At 37.2% G+C, this 12,447-nt stretch overlaps 1 protein-coding gene across 1 annotated transcript in view; it reads left to right on the top strand.

The window, feature by feature from the left end:
- CDH6 (cadherin 6) overlaps nt 1-12,447 on the top strand; it is a 102,708-nt gene that overhangs the window by 74,189 nt on the left and 16,072 nt on the right. Inside the window, exons 4-8 of the mRNA XM_059854346.1 lie at nt 370-489; nt 2,429-2,596; nt 4,116-4,303; nt 5,727-5,980; nt 11,682-11,818. Of these exons, the coding sequence (XP_059710329.1) occupies nt 370-489; nt 2,429-2,596; nt 4,116-4,303; nt 5,727-5,980; nt 11,682-11,818 (867 nt within the window). The remainder of the gene's footprint in view (nt 1-369; nt 490-2,428; nt 2,597-4,115; nt 4,304-5,726; nt 5,981-11,681; nt 11,819-12,447) is intronic.

The following is a 12,447-nucleotide window of genomic DNA, read 5'->3' as shown; positions in this document are numbered from 1 at the left end:
AGAGCCATATTTACATTCTTATGTCAAATACTTTATGAGTATGAGTAGATTTGCAAAAGTATATTCTTGACCTAGATTCAAGTTCTGAATGCTTACAGTATCTGCAGAGTGGTGCATTTCTGTTTTCTTCATGACAGAAAGATCCACATACCCAATCAAAAACTGTGTTAGAATGAGTTGAGAATAAGACAGGTATCATTTTGAGTTTATGTCCTTCATGAGCAGAGAAAATTCTACAAAATAAGAATATTTCTAGCTTCCTGCCACAAGTCTGACCTGAACATGAATTATTTTTTTCTCTACATCATAAACTGTCTTGGCCGTGAAAAATACCTATTAATTTTTGTTTTCTTTAATTTTTCATTGAAGGTACCTTTGTTGTGCAAGTCACTGCAACTGATGCCGATGATCCTACATATGGGAACAGTGCTAAAGTTGTCTACAGCATTCTCCAGGGACAACCATATTTCTCCGTCGAATCTGAGACAGGTCAGGGGACCTTATCTGTCATTCTGTGACAATGTCTGTAATTCAAAATGACACGCTAAGCCAAGCTAGGATATATTACTAGAAAAACTTTGAAGAGATTACATCTTACTCAGTGCAAAATCTGACAAATTTAATAGAGCGATACATCTGTAAACATGACACCTACATTATTTTAATCTTACCAGCAAAGTCTAATAAATACAATTAGTACTAGTTGTGAACCAGTTTTCAATCATCTTTAACAAGCAGTGGGTACAGAAACTGCAGTGGATGATTAAATTAAACCAAATAGGTTGGCTTTTAGATGAAAGAAAGAAACAGGTGGGTGTGGAAAAAAGTGCTTAATCCTCATAGATCTTCATAATAGCTAAATTAAGACAGAGGGTTTGTTCAGGTGAGTTTTCTTTCTCTGTCTGCTTCTTCAAAACTTGTTTAAAGTAATTATAATTTCTTACATCTGCAACATATCACTTTAATGCTAATTTTATGAAAGAAATCTTAATTAAGAGTAATGATAGAAGAGGTAAAATTGACTGTTGCGCTAAAGTAGAAGATCACAAATAGAATCCCAAAGTTCTGAGTTCTGTTTTTGGAAGATGTTTAAATTACACACAGTGACTGGAATTTTTAATGTTCTGACTAACAGACAGCTTTGGAACCTGTGCATGCATATTCTGTCTGAATCTGGTGTACCACTGACTACCTGACTACATAGATAGTCTGTTCCCAAGCTTTTTGACTTACTTTTCCAAGAAGAAACAAACCATCTCAAGAAACTCCTTCAGTGGAAACATCACTGTGTTAGGTTGCTGGAAGCTAGGGAAATCGGTTCTCCTCAGCATCCTTACAGGAAAGAAATAGATTATCCCAGACAATTCATCAGGCTTAGGATTGTTTCTTAGATAAATCTTAGGGACTCAGCAGGGAAAAGGAAGGAGACACTATATGTCTCAAAGTGAAAGCTGAGTTGAAAGGGTGTACACAATTCTGAGAAGAGGGAAAGCCAAGATCAAAGGGAGCTTCCCTTCAAGAATAAGGTATTAGATAACAGAAGCCAGGATTTTTGCACTGATGCACTCTTTCTGACATGGACAGTACAGTATGTACTCTTCTGGAGTTATAATAAGGATAAAGTAGCTGGGAGTTCACCAGTAATAAACTTCTTTCAAGAGGTTTGTGTGGGGGACAGGAAGCTAAGTAAACCACAGTCTTGATCTTCCTGCCATGGAAATCAATTGCAGAACTCTTAGAGTGAAACATGTCTCTTTCAAAGCCACTGTGAATTTTGTCATGGATTTCACTCCTTTTGCCTACAAAGGAGTCAGTTCTTACCTGGAGAGACCCAGTGAGAATGCAAACACTTTGCTTCATGGTAAACCTGAATTATTGAATTTCAGTAGTAGTTGGCCTTATAACTGTTATTTGTGCCTTTGAAGAAGGAAGTAACTGGCAAATAATTTCAATCAATGTATAAATAGAAGTATATATACTCAGGCATGTTTGAATGCTCATAATTTTCTTAATTAATTTCTTTTCTTCCATTTAATGTTGCGGCACTTTTTAATGGTGTCTTGCTGAAGTTAGCTTTACTTTTTTTTACCACATCTGTCAAAATAATGAATAAACAGCCTTTTTCCAGTTCAGTGAGAGATTTTAGCATGGAACTGAAAGAGGGTAAATAGTTATGTAAAATAACATGGCTCACAAATAAGTAGAACATTTTTCTGTGGGTACCACTTATACTGTGTCTGTCACATAGGCAGGAGCCTGAGATGTGACATGACAAATCTGTAATTTAATGAACCATCTCATAACAGTAAATATTTGTACTGGGCAAAGTTTACTTACTATGCAGAGATTCTTTTTTATTCTTTTAATAAGAATTTCCATCAAAGTCACTACCTGTGAACTCCCCACTCTTTAATTTTCATGTTTATAGGCATTATTAAAACTGCTTTACTGAACATGGACCGTGAAAACAGGGAGCAATACCAAGTGGTCATCCAGGCTAAAGACATGGGAGGCCAGATGGGCGGATTATCAGGAACCACCACTGTGAACATCACTCTGACTGACGTCAATGACAATCCACCTCGCTTCCCCCAGAGTATGGAATATTTACATTCTCTGTTCTAACACTAAAATGGACAAAAATGGTTCTTGTTTTGTCTTTTGCTCACCTTAGATATTGTTTCTTCTATTGTGGGTTTACTGAGTATCAAACTTCCTTTGGGAAAGCAAAAGAGAACACATAAGTAAGCAATAGCATCATGGCAAGATTAACTGCAATAACTGGGAAATGAATATTTAATATTTTTATTCCATTGCAATTGACAGTCTGAGAGGTGAATTAATGTGCAAAAGCAACTTCTTTTTATCCTACTTTTTAAATAACTGATCAATGTAATCTGTATTTCTTGTTCACTACTATTTCTTTCAGACTTTGTGACTGGTTGTGTTTTAAGGTATCTGTTGTAATCTAATATATTGAAGTTTAGAAACAAATTTATTTAAGTATGCAAATATATCCCAAGAACAATTCTATGGAAAGGAGTATTTATAACAAGAAAGCATTTACTACAGTGAACTTTCCTATATTCTTGGCATACAGAACCAAAAGCACGTACTTAAATATACCAGGTGTTCTGCCTATTTCATTCCCCTCTCTCAAATAATTCAGTAGATACCTGTGTGATGCTTATGGGAATCAATTGCACAAGCTCTCTTAGAGAGTAATTTCTATTAATGACCATTCATTGCCGTAAGGGATTCAAAGTGATTCAGCTTTCATCCTCTTCTCTTTCCCTTTCTCTTTACTTCCTTCTTTCTCTCTCTATTTTTTTTTCCTTTTTTACTTTGTCTAACCCACTGCTCTCTGTATGATGTGTGTGTATTGCAGTGTCAGTGTGTGTCAAAGTCAAGAGCAGCTGTTACAGAAAATAATTGCAGATACTATCAGACAAATCAGTGAGCTTTGGCAGTTAAGTCACTGGGAAAGTTATTGGAAGCAACTTGTCATTTAGGTTCAAAGTCTGTTCTTAGCTGTGGGCAAAGAGTTTCCATTTAAATTAGAGCAACTTAAGAAGAAATATCACACTCTGCACCCAATGAGTTAATTATACATCTCTGGACATAAGTGTCTTCAATGTAAAAAAGCAAAGATACAGCTTCATAATGTCAACACTCCAAAAGGAGAGGTTTTTTTTGACAAAAATTCAATGTAGTACATTTTTAGTAGGTATTTGAACTGGATTCAGTTTTAGTGTTACTAAGCTTCACTAGCTTCTGATAATTCTTAATATTTGCCCTTTGGCCTCAAGATATTTTTCATACACATTTCTGATACAGCCAACAGAGACCATGAGAGCACCCAGAAAGGGACATCTGTTGCTAAAGTTACATGTTTATAGCGAGGCAAAATGCCCATCCTCCTTATGAGGAAACAGGTATAAAAATAAATAACTTTTACCCACACTAAAGTATGGCAGAAGCTGAAGGCTTTTGGCCCAGGAAGACCCAGCAACTTCCTAGCTCACCTGCACACTCCCAGCGTGGACAGTGGACTGAGAGATGGTGTCCAAAGCACCTTGAGACTGACTAACCAGATTTCCCTCTGTCTGCTGTAGGCACATACCAGTTCAGAGCTCCTGAGTCGACACCACTCGACTCCCCGGTTGGCAGAATAAAAGCTAATGATGCTGACGTGGATGAAAATGCAGAGATTGAGTACAGCATCACTGAGGGGGATGGATATGACATGTTTGGAATTACCACAGACAAGGACACGCAGGAAGGAATTATAACCGTGAAAAAGGTACACATCTTAACACACTTAATCCCAGCCTCTGAAACACCAGTCAAACCTTTATCTAGCACTTTTTTTTTTCTTTTTAGTACAACATGTAGGTTTTGCTAATTTGAATTCTATGTGTTGGGAATCTCTACATGGATAAAGCTTCTTTTATGCAAGCAATTGGTATTCTTCCTCTTATACCTTCTTTACTGAACCAATGCACAAACTTTGGAGGACCTGAGAGAGTAAATTACCTAAGAAGTGATGTGCAACTGAGAAAAAATTCTGCAGCCTGAATACTCACAGAAAAACTCAAGGAAGCTCCACCATCCAACTGTGATTTTCTTCCTATGATGCTTACAGGTTTTACTCACTTAGCAGAAGTTACTGTGTTAAGACCACAGAAATAATTAGTATCACATTGCCTGTTTTTCCTTATAAGAGGATATTGATTCTGCAGCTATAATATATTAAAGTACATAGACAAATTTCTCTTGACTAACATTTTGTAAAAATTTAATATATCTATCAGCATGCTTTTGCTTTAGAAAAAAAAATCAGTGCCTTGCGAGATCACAGTGGACATCATCTACTAGGTTGCACATTGGTTGTCAGAAAGGGTTTGAGAAATATTGTTTACAGCGGGTTATCAGGCAAACTTGATAAGGTTACAGATATCATCCTTCATCAATTCAAGTTTAGTCATCACTAGATAGACATTGTGTAGACTTTCCAAACATGCACTTGCTTGTTGATATCAGTACGACACCTGTCATTACTTGTTTTTTAGGAGATGCCTTCCAGGGTCTGATTATGATATCAGTCTAACTCTGTTTGTATTTCTGTCTGTTGCTGACAGAAGCTTTGAATTTTCTACAGTGTAATGGAAAAAGGGGGTGACTACTCTGTCCCCACATTTCTGCAAGTAGTAACAAAGAATCTCTAAACGCTGTTTCTTTGTAGTTTTAACAGTGTGTGTTCTAGTCATAGCCTATCATAAAATCGTGTTTGGCTTTGTGAGTGGTCATGGATATCCAGACACTAGATGCCACAGTGTTTCATTTCTGTGATGGAATGCCAGTATCTAAACAAGCAACACCTAGAAGATCTTCCCTCCTTTAGTGTGTGGTGCCTATGGGCAGGAAATAGATAATAAATCATCGAAATGTCAAAAATGACAGAATAATTGGCATGAAGAGTTAAAGCTGTATGAGAAAACTGCTTGGTCTTCAGGCATAGAATTCCTTGAAAAAAGTGGTTTTCTTTCTCTTGTATTATCTGGGCATATAGCCCTTTCTCCTTTCTGCTGGCATTTAAATTCCAGTTCAGGCTCCCGTTGTCTAGCACAGGCCTCTCCATGACTTCCCACCATACATCCTGCTCATCTGGCCGAGAATCACAGCAATCTCCAAAGACTTCCTAAACTTTTTCTTTTCCTTCCCAGGCATTGGATTTCGAAAGCAAAAACTTGTATATTCTCAAAGTGGAAGCTACCAACACTCATGTGGACCCTCGATTCCTGTACTTGGGGCCATTCAAGGACTCAGCTACAGTCAGAATTCAGGTGGAGGATGTCGATGAACCCCCCATGTTCAGCAGACCAGCATACATAATGGAAGTGAAAGAAGATGTTCCATTAAACAGTGTGATAGGAACAGTAACTGCTCAGGATCCAGATGCTGCCAAGAATCCTGTCAAGTAAGCATATACTACTTCAGCTTGCCTGTAAATTTTTTGCAGCCTTGATTTTGCTTTCATCATGTCAGCACACAAAAAAAAAACCTTGCTTGAAACATTGTGAATTGTAGGGCATGCTTGAATATGGGGTATTGTACGTGGTAAATGATCTCTCATGCTTGAGCATATTTAGGTATGTGTGAATGTGTTTGCATGGCCTTTGCATCTTGAATTATATTGTGATCTCTTTAGTAACTTATGTATGTGGTTATTTCTACCATGAAAAAAATTACTGCAAAAAGACCTCTGAGAAAATCTTAGTGTTTTCCTTCCACCTTTAACATTTTCCAGTGCATCCTCTTGGCTATATGACAGGGGGGCCTTTTCTTCTTCTGTCTTCTGTCCAGACCTGCTTAACAGAGGCCACATTCATCTTTTCTAAATCACAAGTAGAAATGCCTCAAAATCAGCTCATGTGCACACCCAGGCTCTGATCTCACCTGTATCAGTGCAAGGCTTGTAAGATAAGAGTCAGTCTCATGAGCTTCATAAATTAAACTTGCTGTGAATCAATAAACTGTTCTTAGAGGAAGTGGAGGAAATGTTAAGGTTGGAGTAGCTATACCTAAGTCTTCTTTTTTTTGTAAATTGTGTATTGTTTCAGTGCATACTGGAGTACTTAAGTCATACTGGTAGAGTATTATAGAACTTTTAAATATTTGTGTTCTTTAATTAAAGTTCATTTCTACTGACAAGGCAGCAAGAGGAGGAATTGAAAAGTACAGCAATATTAAATCCAGGTCAATTTTCAGCAGGTTTCTGAGTTGGGCACCTTGGAAATTCAATAGTAGCCTTTGATCAAAATAGAACAGTGCAGGTTTAATAAAAATCTAGTCCATCAATACTTTACACTTGTGCAAACAATTATCTTTCATCAAGATTTCTTATAGTAATGATTAAGTTTTAAACTCTTAGCTCATCTTGTGAAAGCAGTAAATATTTTAATGTTAATTTCCTAGATGAACAAGCTATATCTAAATATTTCTGGTAGAAACTATCTTCAGCATGCATAGCATGCCCTATACATGAATTCTTCTTCAAGACTAAGCCTTCTAACTTTAATTAAAGTTTTTTTAAATTTCTGTCATGATATGCAACAATTCTCTGGCATTCTGGACCAGCAGAGCATAGTCACTTAAAGAGCAGCATAATGTTTTCCTGACTTTGGTGAATCCCCAGGACAGAATGAACATCATCTGCAGCACATTTTCATGGGCATGGGCATGCTAGCATGAAGATGAAAAATTGGTTGGGGTGACACCCAGGCCCCTTGCAGTCTTCATAGGAACCTGCTTTTTTATATCTGATGGCCCCAGAGAGTAAGAGGAGTGCTTCCCTCCTTCCCTGTGGTGATAACTACAACCATTTGCATTTCACACCAGCACCAACTCCTAATTATAAGTGATTTACAGTGGTTGGGGACTATGCTGTTCATTGTTGAGTACTGCCTACCGGCTCTTTGCTATTAATTGAATGTGTGTGCTAAAACTTATCTAACTTTCAAAGGGCACTTCTTTAATACAGTATAAGTGCTTTGCATATTTTAGTATCAGGTAGTTATTGAGCAAAATTTAGCAGAAGTGTCTAAACTATGCAGTGCAGCAGAAAGCTTGTCTACTTTTTACCTTAATAGCATGCAACAGCCAAGTGCAAGGAGAAGAAAAATAAAAATCAGAAAGAGATTATAGTAATAGAAATAAACATAGCAAGAAAAAAACGTGAAAATCAGTAAGAGAGGAAGGAAATCAGCAGAGAGCAGTAGCCTGAGAGATGTTAACTTGCAAAAAATGTAATTTTATGGTGCTAATATCTTGGGTATCTGCTAGAATTTAGGGGCATGGGTTGAGTCTGCATCTTTTTGACAGGTTAATTTTTTTTTTCTATCATGCAATAGAGATGCTAAATCCGATTTTCACTCTGAGCTTTGGGGAAGATGCAATTAGACTGTATATATATGACTTGTCACTTGCTTGTCAATTTTTCTTGACAGTTAAAAATAAAATCTTTAGCCACTTGATATTACAATGAAAACCTTCCATTTTCTCCTCTACTCAAGTGAAGATTTCTCTTCTTAAACAAACTGAGCCCTAACTCTGTTAGATGAAAGCCCCTTTGATCTTCCATTAAAGGAAACCTTCACAATATCATTATGAAAATGCATTATGAAAAATTCACACACACATCCCTTCCTGACCCACAAATCTTCCTGACTTGTGGTTGCATTAGGCAGCAAGCTGCTGAGCATCAGAAGACAATGAAGCGATAGCAATTTATGAAGTGGATATCTGCCCTGGTTGTAAGGCTGCAGAACCATTTGTGACCTGTGCATTGGCAGAGCTAAATTGCATCAGTCTAAGTCTTCTAAGTAAGTTTTGCTCTGATATGACATTGTGAAAATACAAAAATACACCAGTACATGTTTGGCTACATTTGAATATGCGTCCAAGTGTAGTAACATTAAGATGCTCCCAAGTATCACTCTGTAGTCCAGAGGTGTTACAAAAAAAAAAATTTGCATTCTACTTGTGTTTGAGCTACACATAAATAATATGAACCTCTGCATACTGATAAAAAAAACCAATGCTGAAACTGGCACTGCTGTATTGTACATCAGATCTTTTTAAATTGCTAGCTGAGTTTTTTTGCTATAGTAACTCCTCAGAGGCATAATGAAGTTCATCAGTCACTGGAACTGTCTTCCTGCTGTGATTTGATTTACTAAAGTACCCCAGATGAGAATGATCTGCAAACAAATGTAAGGCTAAATTTTGTTTGTGTATTTTACTGACAACCTATTTGCATGTGTTAGATTCTCTCTTTTACCCTTCCCTTCTTCCTGTTGTGTACAAGGAGAGACTGGAGTCTGCACAGATACTTTTAAACTTCCTAGCTTGTCAATTCCTCAAAGCTTGAAAGAGATGAAGTCCTGAAGTCTGACAAATACACACCCGTAATTTCATTAAATAAATGTAAAAATTAGTTTGATGTTGTCTACTTAATTCTTACTAGGTTGTGATCCAGAAGTCAGAATCAGCACCAATTCAAGATAATTAAAAATCCTTGATCAAAAGAGACTGGATTATGCAAACTGAGAAACAGAAGTGACAGTCTAGCTTATTAAAATCATCCTTCTAGAGCAGATTTAATGGTATAATTGGAATATACTTTAAATGCACTGACCTTGTATGTATTTTCTTTGGGATATGAAGAAATAAAATTAACATTCCATTAAGAAACTGTCTCTGCTGGATTTTTTTTTATGAGTTTGAGTTTCCACTGCACAAATGACTGAATATACATATGGCTTTATAAATACTTGTACTTTAAAATCCTTAATATCTTGAAAAAGAAGCCCTCAATGTTACAGCCCTGATAATCTTAGAAACTAAGTCCAGAACCACTTTTTTTTCCTTCCAAATACTGTGCCACAGATTGAATTTGGGAAATCTTTCAAAGATAGTGATTGCAATATACCAAGGCATTAAAATGTGCTAAGACAGTAAGATATTTTAAGTGTATTCAAAATATGAAGCTGGAGTGAAATTGAAGCAAAAACCCCCAATGAAGAGACAGCTCATGCCTAAAGGCAGTTGCTTATTTAAATGTCTTGCTGAATAAGAGTTTGAAACATAGTATTACAGTTAGCTGGAACAGCTAAACTGTGGAAAATCCTGATATTTCATTTTGAAGAAGAATACAGAATCTAGATTTAACTGCAAAATGGAAATATGAAAGTATTTCAGTTGAAAGGTGTGGAAATGAGCTACAGAATATCTGAAAATAATTGAATTCACAAGATACCAACATAATATTATATAAAAGCCTGAATGAGTGAAAGTTAAAATGAAATGTTTACCATATCAAATACTTAGTCAAAATATAAAAGAGTCAGACCAGTTTGTATAAACTTATTCCCATTAAGCTTTTCAGCCAAGTCAACAATTTCACACGTGCTTTTTAGATTTAGACAAAGCAGCAATTTTCAAGCTGATGGTAACACCACAATGCTACATAAAGGAACGAAGTTAGTGACACCACAGCTGACTTCCTGCAGCCAAAATTGCAGTTCTGTCAGTGAAGTGACAGCAATGAATGAAAACTAAATCTGAACTCCTGAATTAGCAAAGTTTGCCCATGCAAGCCCTACCAAAATATGTTAGCTTTTTGTGCTGGTACCTTTGAATGTCATTTGGGTGCTTCCCTATGAATTACCTGGGTAAAAGGAAAAGTTTAGTGCAAATAATTAATACTTGCCTTTTTTTTTTCTTTAGAAAGGTAGGCTTCACTTAAATTCTTATTTTGCAATGAGACCTAATAAGTCTAATTTACTGTAGGCATTATATCCCACATTTTATTTGCAAAGAATAAAGTTACAAGATAATTAACAAGTTAGTTTGTTTTAAAATTTTGGCAGAACCACATTTCAGCTAGTTTCTTCTATTCATCTTTCCATGCAAGGTGTTCCTCAGAATTTAAGAGACACTACAAGGTACTAGGAAATCTGTGCAGAATGGAGGATCTGTCTTGTAGCTGCTTCTAGGGCAGAGCAGGGGAGAGAAATTTTTCTTCAGCCTCTGCCTTCCCCTGAATTCTGCGGTGGCAATGAACTCTGCCAGCCATTCTCCTGGCCCAGTTTTCATCTGACTGCTCACCAGCTCAGCTGTTGTCTTTACCCTTGTGTGGACACAAGGGACGGCAGTAGCTGCCTTGTCTCCATCGATGTGGCGTGCAAGGAGACCAAGGGAGCACGTTGGGCTTCCTAAGGATCTGTCCTGCCTTGCACATGAGCACACAGTTGGGCTGGAAACAAGAGCAGAATAATGCAATTGCATTCTTGCTTTGGCAACATCAGAGGCATATTTCTGTCAAAAACCTCCATAATTTATGCAAGAATTTTCCCTTCAGGAGAGATGAAACCAAGTCACAGCATTTGGATCAAGGTGGTAGTGCTCTCTCCCGGGAATTGGAGAGTTCTACTTTTAAACTTGGATTTAGTTCAGCTGAAAAAGCAAAAGATCAGATTGAAAATTTGAATCTGTATTTAGACTCTGAGCTCATCCAGAGCTTGTTAACATTCCTTTTCACATATAGGTACCATCAAGCAGGGCTGAGAATGTTAGTTTTAATGAGTTACAACAAACCTTTTTGTGATATGTGGAATAATGAATCTCTGTTCTGTGCTGACTTGGCTTGGGAGGGCAACCTTTTTAAATGCTGAGAAGTGAAAAGTACAAATGCACCCCAGCTGTCACATTTTGTATCAGAAATGATTTGGAACAGTTGAGATATCAATCCATAAAAAGAGGGTTTTATAAAGGAAAAGCCAACTCAGCCTTAAAATAAACTTCGTATCTTTCAGGACACAGACTTCACATTTTTCACTAAAAACAAAGCTTTGATGATTCTCAGAGGTATGTAAATTCCCCAGCAATTCATTTATTCAGTGACAATACTCCACCTTCTAAATCAAACCTCCACTGTGTCATTATCCAGCAGCTCAGAACTAGCTCTTTGTGTGGATACATAAAGACTCTGAAGCCTGTGCTGAAAACAAAAGGAAACCCCATTTGCTAGCTGTTTGATGTCTAGCCTTAGAAAATGGTTTTAGAACATAGAAATTAAAAGGAAAGCATTCCTCTAACCCCTGTCTCTGTGTTTGCAGGTACTCTGTAGATCGTCACACTGATATGGACAGAGTATTCAACATCAATTCAGGAAATGGTTCGATATTCACTTCAAAACCCCTTGACCGGGAAACGCTGCTGTGGCACAACATTACAGTAATAGCAGCAGAGATCAGTAAGTTAAACCTAAATATGACTCCTGTCCCTGAAGAAATGAATTTAGCCTTCTCGCTGAGTGTGTGGAAAGTGCAGCTGGGCACGTGTCAGGTTTATGGATAGCCCACTCAATACTAATGAAGAAGCAGTAACTCTGCAAGAGGTCGTCGGCAGTTTTGTGTTTATTAGGGACACAGTTCATGAAGAGGTAACGTAGCAGGGAGAGAAGGTGGCAGTTCTGTGTTCTCTGATCAGTTATAGCCACTTTATGTTTTTGAATGTAGTCGTTGAATTCTGAAACTGGTATGCAGCAAAACAGGTGATGTAAAGCCAGACTGCATTCCTTGGCTGAATTCCATCTCATTCAGGCTGGATGTTTTCAAATAAGGCTAAGGTAGCTGGGTGCCCAGATCGAAGCCATTTTGTGCATCTCTGTTTTTTACTTTGTGCACATCTTTCGAAATCACAAGCTGCAGCTACAAATCAGTCTGTCACTTAGTTTAGGATTGTTCCAAAGTAGTAATCTTGTGATAACACTAGACATGCTGATTTTAGAAGTCGAGCTGCCAGGGGTCTAAGTTAAGGACATGTGTTCAAGATGGCCCTAATAAACAATCTGCTTTTTTTTAATACATTATCTGTAAGTAC

This window comes from Haemorhous mexicanus, chromosome 1 (assembly GCF_027477595.1).
Source record: "Haemorhous mexicanus isolate bHaeMex1 chromosome 1, bHaeMex1.pri, whole genome shotgun sequence".
Classification (NCBI taxonomy): Eukaryota; Metazoa; Chordata; class Aves; order Passeriformes; family Fringillidae; genus Haemorhous; species Haemorhous mexicanus.
This window is presented reverse-complemented; position numbering and strand designations above follow the sequence as displayed.